The 17,578-nt window shown below is 40.8% G+C and overlaps 1 protein-coding gene across 1 annotated transcript in view; it reads left to right on the forward strand.

Moving 5' to 3' along the window:
* Positions 1-13,959, forward strand: part of PLBD1 (phospholipase B domain containing 1) — a 46,840-nt gene extending 32,881 nt beyond the window's left edge. Inside the window, exons 5-11 of the mRNA XM_039335639.1 lie at positions 2,316-2,477; positions 7,540-7,684; positions 9,714-9,914; positions 10,009-10,149; positions 10,922-11,107; positions 11,879-11,985; positions 13,696-13,959. Coding sequence (XP_039191573.1) covers positions 2,316-2,477; positions 7,540-7,684; positions 9,714-9,914; positions 10,009-10,149; positions 10,922-11,107; positions 11,879-11,985; positions 13,696-13,863 — 1,110 coding nt within the window. The 3' untranslated portion in view covers positions 13,864-13,959. The remainder of the gene's footprint in view (positions 1-2,315; positions 2,478-7,539; positions 7,685-9,713; positions 9,915-10,008; positions 10,150-10,921; positions 11,108-11,878; positions 11,986-13,695) is intronic.
* The last annotated feature ends 3,619 nt before the right edge of the window (positions 13,960-17,578 follow it).

The raw sequence follows: 17,578 nt of genomic DNA on the forward strand, positions 1-17,578 counted from the left end.
CCCATCTAGAGTCTGACATTGGATTAAGTACTGCAGCTTCCCTTTGTGGATTCTGGAATTGAGGATTCACTTAACCTCATAATGCATTTCCCCTTCTATCACTATTGGTCTCAGTGTTAATCCCCTGTGTGGCTTCAGTAAGCTGCAGTGGAATACTGGGTGCACTTTGCCCAACAACCTTGATAGTTTTAGCTCTATTCTTACTGGGTTAATGACTTTTACTATGGGGAAAGGACCTATGTACTTCGTCTCTAATTTCTTGCAACTTTGTCTCAGCTTAAGATACCTTGTAGACAGATACACTTTATCCTCTACATGGAACGTCTCCTGGGGAGCTCGTTTCTTAATTGCCTGTTTTTCTGACTTTCAGCTGCCTTAGCTAAAGCCTTCTTCGCATCACTCCAGACCTGCTGGAATAAACCCATCCAATCACGTAGGGTGCCCGAGGAGGAAGGCTTCTATGGGAACTCTAGTAGTGGCACAAATTTCACCCCTGTTGCTAACTTAAAAGGAGTGAAACCAGTACTGCTATATACTGCATTGTTATATGCCATCTCTGAAAACGGCAACAACTCTGCCCAGTTCGTTTGCTGGTAATTGACATAGTAGCGCAGGTACTGCTCCACTATGACATTAGCTTGTTCTGCAGATCCATTTGTACTTGGATAAAAGCAGAACTGAGCACCTTGAAGGACCCAATCATCCTCACAAACTCTCTCCAGAACCTAGCAGTAAACTGGACCCCACGATCTGAAATGATGCATTTAGGTGTTCCATGCAGTCAGTAGATGTGTTGCAAAAACATCTTCACTAGTTTCTTGGCGGAGGGGAGGCCAGTACAGGCAATGAAGTGGACCTGTTTGGAAAATAGGTCTATCACAGTCCAAATCACAGTGTTCCCCCCATTTCCAGTAGCTCCACTATAAAGCCCATGGCTGTCTCCTTCCACAGTCTGGCTGGGTCAGCCACTTGCTGCAGCAGCCCTGGACTCTTCTCTGGTAATCTTTTGCTGACCACACAAACAGCACAGCTCCCCACATAGATTTCTTTCTTCATCTTTTGCCACCAGAACTGACAATTAGCAAGATGCAGTGTCTTCAGGAACCCAAACCCCGCATAGCATTGTGGCTTCGTTGCAGGACTTGCAGTTGCAGATAGTCTGGGACATACAATTTGCCCCCCTTCCATGCCAGCCCCTCTCTCATGGTCAGCTCTTTCTGATGAGCCACAAACCATGCGTCAGTTTGTAGCTCTTGCTTCAGCTGTTATGCTAAGGCATTAGTGGAGGGGTGAGCTCCTCTTTTTCTCCTGCCTTCTGGTTGTTGCTTGCCCCGCTTGCTGCCTGTCAGGAATGACAGAACTCACCACTTCCTGTCAAGTGCTTTTGTATTGGGGCATGTGGGACACAAAAGCCAGGAAGTTCTCCTCCCCCCAAATGTATTTTTCTCTGGCTCTTCTATGATGGCAACTCCTTTATCAGGGAATGAATACAAGTAGTCCTTGACTTACACTTGGTAGCTTAACAGTTGTTTGAAATTATGGTGGTACATAAAGTTACTTATGACCCAGTCCTGTAGTTATGGCTGCTGCATTCTCCCTTACAATCAACCACATGGATGCTGCAGTGCCACTCTGCCTATCTTCTCCCCCCTCCCGCCCACTGGGTCTCTGCAAGAATTTCCCTCTCACGACGGCTGCCTGCTGTCCTTAAGCCTGATTCCCACCCTACTAGGATCCAGACACTTAATGACCATTGCAACATGCAATTGTAATGAGCAGGCTCCATTTCTGCAGCACTGTGCAATCTTGTTAATGCAACAAAACAGGGCAGTTTGTCTCTCACCTGTGCGGCAGAGACTCAGAAGCTCAAGGACTATCTGTATGGAGCACTTTGAGCTACCAGAATCTGCTGATAAGGACTCCGACTCTTTACTCAGAAGTCTCACATCTGCAGGGACTGAACCAAGAAAATTCCCTTGCTCACTCATTGTATAACATTGTATATAAAATATTCTTTTGTCCTGTATCTGGTTATCTCTAAATGGGATCCTAATCAGTAAAGTTGTCTGAATAAAGCATGTCTGATAAATCAGTTTTAGATCCAATTTCCTTTATGAACTTTCTTTATGAACTACTATTTTTTTAATTTTAATATGAATGTTTAAACTAAAACATCACTGCTGTTGCTCTTTAGGTTTTCAGATTTCCAATTTGAACACAGGCTGGTTAGTTATGGATTCTTTATGCCTGTCATGTATATAAATTCATGTAGATAAACCTGAATCTTAGGTATATTGTTATCTTTTTCATTTCAGCCTCTCACTGACTTTGAAATTAGTTTCCTAAATGCAATTGGCGATCTACTTGACCTCATTCCTGCTTTACACTCAGAGTTAAGAAAAAGTGATTTTCGTTCTATGCCAGATGTTTCCAGGATATATCAATGGGATATGGGTCATTGCTCAGCTTTAATCAAGGTGAGATGTCAGAGCATGCAGAATCTTATTGCACTGAGATAACCCAGGAGTAAATACAGTAAACAGTGGTCTATAGTAAATGGTGGTTTATATTACACTATCTCCAATATACACTAGGAACAAAATACATACACGTGGTAATACAGCAAACTCCAACACACAGCAGGGAACGTGAGAGAGAGGGAGGGAGAGAGAGAGAGACACTCCAGCAAAAGCCTTCCCTTTTATACTCAGTCTCTTAAAGGGATACAGACACAGACCCTACTGAGTTATTCCTATTATTGCATCATCCACCTTACAAAACACCAGCTAGTTAGCCTTTAAGTCATTACCCTGACACTCCTCCCATTTAAAGCTAAACAGCTGTTAACCCTAATGCTTATACATTGATGCCTGCCTGCATTTAAAACCTAGTCAACATATCGACTTGAACAATTTTTCTCTCTGTACATTCCTGCTTATATTGCAGTTCATTATTGTGTCCTTCTTCCTTCATTAGGTTTTGTGTAGCCTCTTCTTCTTGAGAACTAGTGCTACTTATTGGCATGAACACCTCGGTGTTAGCATGCACCCTGTCCCAATTATTTTGCTCTGCGAAATTAGCAGACCCTGAAATCACAACCTTCTTTGTTCTATCTGAAAATCTATATCCTTTGGAGCCAGGTTTTTCTGTCCTTTCCTTCTGGTGCCTTTGGGGATATGCACCCAGGCATAACTGCCAAATGTCCTTAGGTGAGCCAATGAAAGTTTCCTTCCATATAACATGCAATATGGAGTTTCATTGATAGTAACACTCCATTCCGTTCGCTAAATAGTTGGCTGTTTTTATGGCTTCTCCCCAGTATGTGTTACTCATTCCTGCATCTGCCAACAATGAGTCCTTCATGGTCTGCAATATACCATTTCTCCCATCAGTCATTCCATTTTCTGCTGGTGTGTAAGGGTTTGTATGTCTATGCCAGAGGTAGGCAACCTCGGCTCTTTTATGACTCATAGACTTCAACTCCCAGAATTCCTGAGTCATACACATAGCCGAGGTTGCCTATCCCTGGTCTATGCTTTATGCCTAAATTTCTCAGCCACCTTTGGAAATTAGCAGACATGAACTCTGTTCCCCTGTCTGTTTGCAACTAGTATACTTTATGGCCATACCTTTTCTCTACAAATTTCACCCATTGTTTAAATAGTTGTAGAACTTCAGTTTTGTTCTTTAATAATTAGCAGAAGCCATACCTGGTGTAGTCATCTACTAAGACAAGTATGTACCTAGCTCCTCCAAGAGAGGGTGCCATAGGACCAATTAAATCAGCATGCACTAACTGCAAAACCCTATTAGTTTGTCTCGTGCTTTTCTTACAGGATACACACTAGACTTCGACTCCTTACTAATAGCACAATCTAAATATGTGTTGCATTTTTTAATTCTAAGACCCTCAGCTAGGTTGGGCATCCTCTGCAGCTCTTTAAAACTCGCATGTCCTAACCTTCTATGTAATAAATGTACAGTTACCATGCTTGGGAGTGTTCGTGAGTGTTTGTGCACAACTATCCTGCTGCTTCCTTAGTACATACAAATTATCCTGTTTAACACCTTGTGTGCAAATCCTCCCACTCTTCCTAATGGTGTATTGACCCTTTGCAAACATTACTTCATACCCCATACTATCCAAGCTCGAAATACTGAGTAAATTGTGGTCTAACTCTGGCACATATAATACATTATCCAAAGTTTCCCCAATACCAGGCACATAAATTTTACCTTCCTCTTTTACAGCAGACTGTTGTCCATTAACCAAGCTAACAAATGCTTGCTTAGCTGGTCTCAAATTGAAAAACATTTGTGGATCATTTGCAATATGCTAACTCACCCCACTGTCCAACAACCCAGTGTGTTTCTCAGTTAATGTTGTTGCCAGGGAAAATGTCGGTTGTGTAACTCTATGACCTTGTCTCGCTGCTCCTCTGTTTCTCCTCTCAGGGCAGCATCTCTGGAGATGCTCTGTAGAACCACACATGAAGCAGCATTTCACCATGCAAATGTTCTCAGCTGCTCTACTGGCAACTTTGGACGTTGCAGTGTTAAGCCTGGCCTATGCATTGCCACTCCCTCTCTGCTGCCTTTCCAGCTATTTCTGTTCCTCCTCCAGCAACTGGCCAGACAAACAACTCATGGTTAAGTCCTTCTCCTGCATGGATTCTAAACTGGTCACTAGGACGTCCCATGAATTGTCCAATGAACTGAGCACCACATACACCTTATGTAACTCAGTAAAAATCATCCCTCTTTCCTCTAATTCTAGGAATATCTTTCTCATGGACTGCAAATGCATAGATATGCTCTCTCCCGGCTTCAGTTGTGGTTTATACAGCTTTCTTGTCAGCATTACTTTGCTGCTCACAGTCTCTCTCACATACACATGTGCAAAGCTTCCCAGCACTGCTTAGCAGACTGGAGACCCCTCATGTGTATCAGCTGACTATCCTCTAAACTCAGGATTATACTGGCCAATGCTTTCTCATTCTTTCTCTAATCCCCATCATCTAGGGCTACAGGTGGATCAGCAACTATCACCCACAACCCCTTCCTTCTCAGGTAAATCTCCATTTTCAGACTCCAGGTGAGGTAGTTTGTCTCATTCAGATGAGACACTGCAAAACCTCCTCCCATTATGCTGATGGAAGCCATGTTGCCTGCTTCTTTAAACAATCACAAACCACAACAAACCACAAACCTCAACTCCTCTGGCTCTGAGTCAAACTCTCACTGGGTTTCTCCTCACACTGGGCCCATAACCTGTCAGAGTATGCAGTCTTATTGCATTGAGATAACCCAGGAATAAATACAATAAACAGTGGTCTATAATAAATGGTGGTTTATATTACACTGTCTACAATATACACTAGGAACAAAATACATACACATGGTAATATAGCAAACTCCAACACACAGCAGTTACAGCAGGAAATGTATGAGAGAGGGACACTCCAGCAAAAGCCTTCCCTTTTATAATCACTCTCTTAAAGGGTTACAGACACAGATCCTGCTGAGTCATTCCTATCATTGTATCATCCACCTTATATTACATCAGCTGGTTAGCCTTTAAATCATTACCCTGACATGAGACCAGTAGCAGCTGAATCAGGAACGAGGAAGTCACCAACCCACAAACATTGATTCATCTCTTTCAACAGCTTAAAAGTAGCCTAATTCTATTTAATCAGAGGCTTTTCAATTTAATGCAGGATGTGAATCCAACATGAAATTAGGGAAACCAAAGTTTCACACATTACTAGGTAGCATGAGAAACCATAAATTTTAGATGTATTTTTTAACAGATTGGAATTAAATGGCCGGCACAGTAGAATATACTGAAGAAATTAAGACATACATTTGTTTTTCAACTGTTTTGGAGTAGATTCTTGCGCTGAACAATGGGTTGGACTAGCTCAGGGGTGTCAAACTACCGCCCACACCATTGCCGGCAATGGCAAAACAGTCCTGATACGTTGCATGACATCATGTGACATCGCAAGTTTGACATGGATGGACTAGATGATCACCAAGGTTCCTTCAGTCCTAAGATTCTATTTCTTTAAATTCTTGGGGTTCAGATGTATGGCAAAGTCCATAAAATGATTATTTCAATGTTGGTTTTTAATGTTGCTTCTAGTTTTACCCTGTCTGATGAATATGCACTGATTGTTATGCTATTTAGGTTGCATTATTTTTAATTGTTGTTGGCTAGCCAGAGCCATTATGATGAGATGGGTGGCCTTAAAAAGGTAAATAAATTAATAGTTCTGGTTGCACTCCTCTGGACTGGACAGGTTCATAAACTGAGGGTCCATTTCGGCTTGCAGGTGTCAGCTGTGACTAGGAAGCCTTTACATAATTCCATTTTATGTCTCAATTCCAAACATTCCCAGATCACGAAAACCAGTTCACAGTAACTTCTCAACTGAACAATTGTAATGCAATTTACATGGGGTTTTTTTTTTTTTTTGAAAACTACTTGAAAGCTACAGCAGGTCCAGAATGCAGTGGCTTGAGTCTTATGGGTGCTTCTTATTTTCCTCAGATAATATCATCACTGCAAGAGCTGTACTAGTTACTCATTGGCTTTCAAATTTAATTCAAGGTTTTATTTGGCATTTTAAAGCCTGATATAGCTAATGATCTGGATAAATTTGAGATTGCCTGCTCCTAGGGGTCTCTGACAGAAAGTTCAGAAAGGAAGCAAGTTCAGATGAATTAATTCTACTTTATTGTAAGATTACATCAACAGAATCTTGCAAGTCTGAAAGTACATTTCTCCCCTGTTGCTTTTACAGTCCAAGAAACTAGGGAGGGTCCCTTCTGAGATGCTTGCCACACCCACATCCCTGCTGCAGGCTAAACTACCTCCTATCTGCTGGGTTCTCTGGGCTGTGTTCCTTCCCCTGTCTCTCAAAGTCATTCTTACATACCATTACAGTCTATGTACAATAAAATCCTTTGGTATAAACAGCCATCAGGGACCATGTAGGCAGCCTTTTTCAACTGCTATTCCTTTCCTTTGAACAGATCTTCACCTGAGGTTAGATAAGACCACATATGTACAAAAGAGGTAGGCTTGGTTTGCACCATTGCATCTGCCATCTTGCCAATTTTCATACACAAGCACGCCAGTGATGGTGTCCTAATTTCATCTGTGCGAGGCATGCTAAGAAAGCTAATTTGAAAAGTTTTCATGACTTCTCAGTTCCATAGGTCTGCTGAATACAGTGGGGCCCTGCCTGCCCTCCATTCTTTCTTTTTTATTCTTATCCAATGGATAGCAGCAGGAGAGGAAAAAACCCACTTTTTTCTCTCTCTCTAAATCCTTAGTTTTTGCAACACCTTCAAAATTGTGCAAAGTCAGTTCTTCTACTACTGTTTAATTCGCATCACTAGTTGTATGCAGGCTATTAAAAATACTAAGCAACAGTTAATAATATGATTTTTAAATGTTAAGTTCCATAAAAGAAAAACAAAAGCAATTTGTCTGTTATTTATAGATAATTAATTCATTCTTTTTCTCAGGTCCTCCCTGGATATGAGAATATCTATTTTGCTCATTCTAGTTGGTTCACATATGCTTCCACTTTGAGAATATATAAACACTTGGACTTCAAAATTACTGACCCACAGACAAAAACAGGACGTGCTTCTTTCAGCAGTTATCCAGGTAATTTAGATGAGTGAAACATACCATATGTGTTTCTTTGTTTGTCTGTAAGCTATAGCCTTTTCCAGTTTGGAGCTCTATGTACACACTGAGCTTAGAGACATAAACCATTCATATTTGGAGTATACCATCCTCTATTGCAGGGCTTTTCAACCTTTTTACCAATTGTACCACTTTTAGGATATGGTAATATTCGAGTACCACCTGGCAAGGTGTCAAAAACTTGATGACCAAAAAAAAAACCTGTTCAAAGTTGCAATTGCACTGAAATGACTTATGACCATTTTTCACACTTATGACCATTGCAGCATGCCCAGGGTCATGTGATTTATATTTGGATGCTTGGCAACTGATTCATATTTATAATGGTCACAGTGTTCCAGGGTCATGTGATCCCCTTCTGCAATCTTTTGACAAGCAAAGTCAATGGCAGAGCTGCTGGTGGCCAAGTGCTAAGACGGGACTTCCTTTCCTCCCTCCCTTCCCTGCCTCCCTTTTTCTCATTCCCATCTCCTTCTGAAGGAAGAATTTGAACCCCCCCCCTATTTTCCCTCTTCCATATATTGATCAAACAAGGAAAGGCCTCCAGAGACAGAAAAGACAAGCTGCTGAGTGAACTAGCTTAAAAAGGCACATTCCCCTTTAAGAATTAGCTACTGGCTAGAAAGGAAAGTAAGGAGTGTAGCCTGCACTTAAGGAAGAAAAAAAATGTAAGTACTGGCTGCCAGCTAAGGCAACCTCCCCAAATGGCTCCATTCATAAGTAAAGGAATGCTACAGGCAAAATCCATTCAGGAGAAAAATACTTCAAAATCCCTTGTAGCAAAACTTACAGCTAACAACAGCAGAGCAATAGAAGCTAACACGAGACATCAGCCATCAGCCAAATAGAAATTGCCAAACACTCCTTAAGAACACAAAGCCCTCATTGTACAAATCCCAGAACTTCAAAGTCACAAAAGCACATAAGAATCCTTCCACTCTCCATCTTCTTCCCTCCTCCGTGCCTCACCTCCAGCAATTGCTGCCTTTTTTCATTCCTCTTGGAGGGTGACCCCTCCCCCACTGCATTTCTTGCCTGTTTGCTGCTGCCAGCATAGGTGGCTGCCACAGCAGTTGTCAATCGGCTCATGGCCAGACTGCTTGATCTCCTCTCCCCCCAACCTCCCACTCCTCCTTCTTCCCCTTCGGTGCAGCTGACTCTGCCTCCTCCCAAGGCTGCTGCTTTTTTTCTCTCTCTCCCTCTCCTGCCCAAACTGCCTCCTTTTATAGGCTCTCCTGTCTCTGCCCCCCTCCTCCTTTCTCATGGGGGAGGGTGAGCCAGAAGTAAGCCTGGGGCCTTTGCAGCTCCAGAGGATTCTCTCACTGCAAGTCCTTGCCTGTGCTGGCTCTTTTCCTCCCCCACTACACTTGGCTAGGCAGGGCTGCGTACCACCTACCACTCATTAATGTACAAGTGGTACACATACCACCGGTTGAAAAGCCCTGCTCTATTGTCTGGGCACTCGGTCTCTAAAAGGTTCGCCATCACTGCTATAGGGTCTCCAGTTTGAGCAGGGGGTTGGACTAGAAGACCTCCAAGGTACCTTCCAGCTCTATTCTGATTGAAAAGACATTCATGTTGTGCAAATGAATGATCCCATATAAATAACACCACTGAGAAGGTCTTTATCTGATTGTGTTGTATTGGAGAGACTGCAAGAAAAGCCTCTTTGGAGACTTGTCCAGTCCTGCCCAATCCACATTTCTAGAAACAATTGTAAAATGCATGACAAATAAACTTTAAATCTCTTCACAGATAGGTCCAGTATAGAAAAGTTCACCACTTCCAGAGTCTCATTGTTGAATATATTGTTTAGCTGAATTTAGTTTCCTTTCATTTATAATTAGTTGATTCTGGTGCTGCTGTTGCTGTAGATTCTTTGTTTTTATCCATTTCATTTCCTTCATTCTGGAAATAAAACATTAGAATAAAAAATTATGAAGGATTTCTTTTTGAATAAGAAACTTTCTAAAAATTCTTGTTTCAGGCTTTTTGGTTTCCCTTGATGACTTTTACATACTTGGCAGTGGATTAATTATGTTGCAGACCACAAACAGTGTATTCAACCTTTCTCTTCTTAAAAAAGTGGTACCCGAGAGCCTCTTTGCATGGGAGAGAGTCCGTATTGCCAATATGATGGCAGATTCAGGAAAGACCTGGGCTGAAACCTTTGAAAAACAAAATTCTGGTTGGTATATTTGAATGGGAATCTTTTCACCCATGGTTCTATGGGGGGGGGGGAAGTGCAGTAAAGATTTAACTATTTTCTCATTGCTCTTTAGGTACCTACAATAACCAGTATATGATACTCGATACAAAAAAGATCAAATTACAAAGAAGCCTTGAAGATGGGACTCTTTATATCATTGAACAGGTTCCCAAACTTGTAAAATATTCTGATCAAACAAAAGTTCTTCGTAATGGTAAATATGTAAGAGTTTTAGAATAATGGCATACGGGAGAGGGCGAAAGATAAATAACCTCAGCTTAAACTTCCTAATAGAAATTGCAAATAATCCCAACATTAGTAATTGCAACTTATCAGGAATTTAAAATTTGTATTTATAGAAATAATTATGCATGTGTGACACTTTAGCACTAAATACAAATTTCCATTCTGCTACAGATGTTAGACAATGTAAATCCACAGTTTTTGATTAATTTGAAATTCCTTAAATACTTCAGCTTTGCCAAATGAAACCACCTTTTATGAAATTTTTCTACTATGATAGTTTGGCTCTCATTCTGTTCAGATTCAGTGTCTATGGAGATTCTCAGTCATCCAGGTCATAGTTATCCCAAAGTTGCTTTTTTCATGAGGCAACTGGACTTTCTTGTTTTTTCTTTGAAGACATTTTGCTTTTCATCCAAGAAGCTTCTTCAGCTGGCTGGATGGTGGGGAATGGAAAGAGTTATACTCCTTGCAGACAGCTGTTCATTTGCATTCTTTTAGCAAGTCATTTATGCTATCTGGAGGCTTATCTGTGTCCTCAGAGTCACCTGAGTGATGCAAATGTATGTGGAGCCTTCTTGGAACTGTTGAAAGGACTGTATTGTAAACTGGAGATGTCATATCCCTCTCCTTCTGTTGAGAGAGGGCTGTTCAATTTTGACATATATTACTTGCAGCTGAATTCAAACAATGTACAAAAGCTCCAGGTGAACTCATTTACTGATAAAGCCTTGTTTTGACAGGATACTGGCCTTCCTACAACATCCCTTTTGATAAAGAAATTTACAATATGAGTGGTTATGGAGAATATGTTCAAAGGCATGGTTTGGAGTTTTCTTATGAAATGGCTCCAAGAGCTAAAATCTTCCGACGGGACCAAGGAAAAGTAACTGATATGGAGTCCATGAAGTTTATCATGAGATATAATAGTATGTCATTTTAAATTTTTCTATTGATTTTTTAAGATTGTTTTCTCTTCTATAATAAAAAAAATTATTAACAAATATTTGTTTTGCAATAACAGTATGAGGTCAACTTTCCCAAACTTTAATTGTGAAACTCTTGGCCATTATCTGTTGACTTTTGTTAAAATAAAGAAAGAAATGTTGAATTTTAAATGCCTGATGAAAAATAGAATAGAATAGAATAGAATAATAGAATAGAATAGAATAGAATAGAATAGAATAGAAAACTTTATTGTCACTTTAAATGTACACTAATCAGCATACATTAAAATCAAATTGCATTGCATACAGGTCTCAAAGGGTCACCACCTCCAATATACACTACATAAATATGACCCCAAAAAATTGCATATACCATATACTACCATGCATATACCATACATGTGCATGGTGAGAAAAACGAATCTTGTGAGTTTACCAGACAGATGGCATAAGGAACAAAGCTGTTACTTTGTTATATTTTAGATACATTTAGATATGTTTTCCAAGTTCATGAGTGATAGGAGCCAAATTTCAATTAGTTATCTTTACACAGCTTCTCAGAGCAGACCCTCTTTTCTAGTCTCTTATTCTAACCTGCTCCATAGATAAAATCCAACTGGGGTGGCAAAATTGGCTCCAAGTTCTTTGAAGGAGAGGCAAGAATCAAATGACAGACCTCTGACTGTACAGATACAAGGTTCATTCATGGTTAAGCAAGAGAGCAAAAACTTATCCTCTCCCCTTTATTTCCAGATTATAAGGAAGATCCATACGCAAAACGCAATCCCTGCAATACCATTTGCTGTCGACAAGACTTGGACCGCAGGACTCCAGTTCCAGCTGGGTGCTATGATTCTAAGGTAAACATTCCTTTAAAGGAATTGCCCCGCTATAGCTGCTTATGGGGTTGAGTTAATTCATATTATTCTGCATACACAATACCCCCCTTCCCGCACATCATTATATGTACCTGTAGTTACCTGTGCATTCAAGTGCAGGTGCCAGGAGCTGAGGAAACCAAGCTACTTTGACCATCCTTGATACCATTTTTATCACACTTCCATTGACAGCAACTTTCATCTAATTAACAGTTAAAAATAAAACAAGGATTCAGTGTAAATACTTGTTTTAGTGTTAGGATTGTAAAGTATAGCTATTGCAGCTTCACGATACAGACTAGTACAGTATAAAATTTAATTCTCCCTTTAAGATAGAGGCAAGGGGTCTCTTTTAGTCCTAACCAGCCTGGCTAACTGTGGTGGATGTTCAGAATTGTAGTTTAGCAACCCTCCTATTCTTGAGAAATTAATTTTGAGTAGGTAATATCATAGTCTTCATTCTTAACCTGTGTGTAGGTTACAGGATCCAAACTGACAAAAGGTTTATTCTCCCAAGCTTTCAGGCTTGTGCTGGAGTCCCATCATGGGGGAGCCACTATGAGCCCAAAAGCTTGGAAGAATGAACCTTTCATCCTGGTAACTGATTCAGATTGGATCCTGCAACATTATTGTGGGATGTGTATATTTACCTTCACTCATGTTTGTAATCTGTTTGGTTTTCTGGAAGGAAGATTCAGAAATTTTGAACATTGACTTATCATTTTTATCTTATGGTGGGATTCAAATATGTGAACAACTGGTTCTCTATGTGGATGCCACTTCTGGAAGTCCATTCTGGACCTGGGCAATAAAAAATTAGCTACCAGTTCTGCCGAAATGGTGCAAACTGGCTAAATCCCACCACTGTTTTTATCCATCTATTTTGCAATAGTACAGAAGACTCATACAGAAACAGAACATTGAGATATTTGTAATCACTCACTTTTTACTTCAGGATGTCAAAAAGAGGAATAGCAAGAATTGTGAGAGGAAATAGTTAAATGAGTTAATTGAAATATGGGGAAAATATGAACAGAAGAAAGAAATTATTATTACACCACCAGTTGTTGGTTCTGGATGGTTTTCAAAGATAGCTGTATGTACAACACATTACAAGATTGGGTATTTTTGGGTCAGAAGAAACAGCATAGGACAATTGTTAAGATTCTCACTAAGGAGGCTGGTTGTTGAAATCTCACCATGCTTTCATTGTTAGGGAATGTGGCTTAATATTTGATAAATAATCTGTTCATAAAGTCAGCTCAAGACAAAACCTGGATGAATCCAAATTTGTTGTCATGCATCCTCGTGTGCCAGCTTTCCCTTTTTATTTAGATCTAGGAAATTATTCAGGCCTCTCTCCCCACTTTACACAGAATTAAAATACACAAAATCATATCTCACCAGTATCAAATGTATAACTCAGTATCTCCATTCTAGTCTTCAATTCACCTTGCTGAATAAAGGGGCCTGGTTTGGGGCATATGTGATTCAGTTAACATGGTTTGGATTGTCCTGGGACATTTCTGAATGATTTTGCTTTCTTTTAATGTCACATAGAAATCAGAAAAAGCATGAATTAAAATGACCTATTCATATTTGAAGGAAATTTCAGAAATAATTTGTGCATGTTATATTTGTGAAATATCCATCTACCCCTTCTTTTCTTCTCTTTTTTAAAATTTTGTATAGGTAGCAGATATCAGTATGGCTGCAAAGTTTACAGCCTATGCCATCAATGGCCCACCTGTTGAGAAAGGCCTACCTGTCTTCAGCTGGGTTCATTTCAACAAGACAAAGCACCAGGGTCTACCAGAGTCATATAATTTTGATTTTGTTACAATGAAACCAGTGCTGTGAATAATCTGTATCTGAGGATTTTAACATATGCAGGAAGATTAATTGTGTTTACATTTTTTCTGCCATATCAAATAAACTGATCTGGATATACCTTGATTTTACCCGTGGCTTCTTATGAGAAAGAGAAAGCCTGATATATGCAAGTAGGTATGGGCTTAATAGCATATATAGCCCTTGGATTTTGTTCATTTTAGATAAATGATTTCTATGGAGCAAATAGCCTGATTAGGATGACGTATTGCAAGTGACTGTTGATTCTAGATGAATTCTGGCAGATGCTTAGAGAGATTTCCAGCAATCTCAGAGTAGAGTTGCTAAAAATAATAGCTCTCTGATACTGTCTGTTGATGGGGTGGCATTGCCTCCAAAAGAGCAGGTTGGGATGCAAGAAACCTATTGGACTTATGGCTGTTTGATGAGCAACTGAAGACTGTAACCAGATTTATGCTTTCACCCAGTTCTGGTTAGTGCAGTAGTTAGAGTCCTATCAGGAGTGAAAGAACCATGCAACAGCCTTCTATACTTTCATCACTTCCTTGGACTACTTCAAATGTACTTTACTTAGGGATGTTTTTGAAGATCATTCAGAACCTTCAATTAATTCAGAATGCAGTACCTGGTTAATAACTGGCATCTGCCGTTAGGAGCATATTAAAACTGTACTCCAAACCCTATACTGGCTGCCTATCGATGTCAAGTACAGTACCTGAATTGTAATTGAGTCGATAGTAGTAACTATGAGAAGGATCTAGGTCTTGGTGGACCATCATTTAAGTATGAGCCAACAGTATGATGGAGGTACCAAAAAACGCAATCCAATCCTAGACTGCATCAACATAGGGATAGTGTCAAGACAACAAAAAATGATATACCGTTTTACAGAATGTGAGGCCATACTTGAAATATTACATTCTGTTCTGGTCACCATGATATAAAAAAGATGTTGAGTCTGGAAAGTGTGCAGAGAAGAACAAACAAGATTAGAAAAGCACCCGTTCCAGATGGAGTAACTCCTTCAACCTATGCTGAACAACTGGTCCTCATCTTCACCCGTATCTTTATTAAATCACAGGATATGTGCTATGTCCCTTGTTGCTTCAAATGCTCTACTATCATCCCAGTTCCCAAGAAACTCTCCATTGGGGAGCTGAATGACTTTGTACTAGTCACTCTGACATCTGTAGTTATGAAGACACTTTGAGAGAGTACTGGTGGTCCACCTGAAAACCGTCACAGATCCACTCTTAGACTCCTTGCAATTAGATCCCTTTAGTAAATAGATCGACAGATGATGCTATCAATATGGCACTGCACTTTAGCTTGGCATTCAATACCATTTCAGGAAAAAAACAACCTCTAAACTGATTCAGCTAGCTGTGTCTGTCCATACTTGTATGTGGATTACTAGCTTTTTGACAGATAGGAAGCAACAGGTGAAGCTATGGAAAATCATATAGAGCACCTGGACAATTAGCACTGGCGCCTCTCAGGGCTGTGTGCTCTCTCCATTGTTTTCTCTATATATACTAATGACTGTATTCCTAAGGATCCTTCTGTTAAAGTATTGAAGTTTGCAGATGATATAGCAGTCATTGGTCATCTGAGATTGTGATGAATCTGCATATAGATGGGAGGTTGAACTGGCCCTGTGGTGTAGCTGGAACAATTTGGAGCTGAACATGCTTAAAACTGTAAAGATGAAAGTGGATTTTATGAGGAGCCTTCCTAGTCTTCTACCTTTTACTATATTTGACAGCACAGTATCAGCAGTAGAATCTTTCACGTTTTGAGGTAGTATAATTTCCCAGGATTTGAAATGGACACCTAACATTAGAACCATCATCAAAAAAGGCACAACAAAGAATGTTCTTCCTGCGTCAAGTCAGAAAGCTCAGACTGCCCCAGGAGCTGTTGATACAGTTCTACAGAGGAATAATTGAATCTGTCATTTAAACTTCTATAACTGTCTGGTTTGGTACAGCAACTAAACAGGATAAGTACAGACTGCAACAAATAGGACTGCAGAAAAAAGAATTGCAACCAACCTGACTTCCACAGAAGACCTGTATTTGCCCAGGTCAGAAGGAGGACTGAGAAAATAACTACAGACCCCTCAACTACAGATGCCTAAACTGTTTCAATTACTTCCCTTAGGAGGCTGCTATAGGCATTGTATACCATAACTAGACACAGGGACAGTTTTTTCCCCCTCATACCATCACTCTAATCCTCACAGTATTGTCTTATATCTACATTTATTCACCCATGTTGTAAGGGTATAGTAATATTATCCTTCTCATCTTCTTTACTGCCCCCTTATTGATATCATTATTATGATTATTATTACTCTGTTGCTTTGCATGTATATCAGAAGCTTTTGTACCAGAGACAAATTCCTTGTATATCTAATCACACCTGGCCAAATAAAGCATTTTATTCTGCTTTGCTCTAGATGACAAAGGGTCTGGAGGCTAAATCATACGCCAAACAGTTGTGTCTAGCCTATCAAAAAGGATTGGGGGTGGGGAAGATGATAACTGTCTTCCAGTACTTGAGAGGCTGACATAAAGAAGAGGGGATTGACATTCTCTTAAGGCAGGGCTTTTCACCCTTTTCACCCATTGTACCACTTTTAAGATATGGCAATATCTGAGTATCACCAATCGCTGAGCAAGGTGTCAAAAACTTGATGACAAAAAAAAGGAAAAAAAGTGATAAAGTACAGGTAGTCCTCGACTTACAACAATTCACTTAGTGACTGAAGTTACAACAGCACTGAAAAAAGTGACTTATGATCATTTTCACACTTATGACTGTTGCAGCATCCCCAGGGTCATGTGATTTACATTTGGATGCTTGGCAACTGATTCGTACTTATGATGGTCACAGTGTCCCAGGGTCATGTGATCACCTTTTGCAATTTTTTGACAAGCAAAGTCAATGGCCAGCTCAACATCACTCAGTCACGGGGCACCTGTGGGGGGTGCGGGCAGGGCTATGGGGGGATCCGTGGGTCTCTGGTGGATGGAGGTGGGGTTGGGGTGGGTGCTTTCTTGTCTCCCTCCCTCCCATTATCCCGTCCTTCCCTCCCTCCTTCCCTCCCTCCATGCTCAGGAAGGGACAAGGGGAGGGGGACAGGCTGCCAGTGCGGCTGGTGGCTGTGCTACCGGTGGCTGTGACTTGAAAGGCCACTGTAAATTGCTGGACAAGAGCTGCACAGTGTTAACAGCAGAGTGGTGGGAAGATATTTGTAATGAGGGAAGGAGAAAAACAGGCATTACCTGAAAGAGATCAGCAAATGGACCTTGCCCACTTTACACACCCATGGACTCTGGGGGGGATACCATGAGTGGCATGAGAGTCCACGTTACCTACGCTACACTGCCCAGATCCCAGCCTGGTGTGCTCTCCTCACCATATGGAGCAGCTGGGCCGAGTGAGGCGAACCGGCGACATGCCAAACCTAGGCACGCGCAGAGGTGGCAGTGAGCGCATGTGCCTGGCATCCGGGATGACTGTTTTGCCATGCAGGCTGACCACATTCTGAATGCTTCCCTGTCACCCAGGACACCAGGTGCCAGGCACATGCACTCACCACTTCTACACGCACCCAGGTGTTTCAGCTTGTCACCAGTTTGCCTGGCTCAGCCTGTCCACACGGTGAGAATGCGCTGCTGCACTTGGGGGGGGGCTGGGCAGAGTAGCGCAGGTAACG

Source organism: Crotalus tigris, unplaced genomic scaffold, assembly GCF_016545835.1.
Source record: "Crotalus tigris isolate CLP2741 ecotype Arizona unplaced genomic scaffold, ASM1654583v1 scf7180000017644.4837335, whole genome shotgun sequence".
Lineage (NCBI taxonomy): Eukaryota > Metazoa > Chordata > Lepidosauria > Squamata > Viperidae > Crotalus > Crotalus tigris.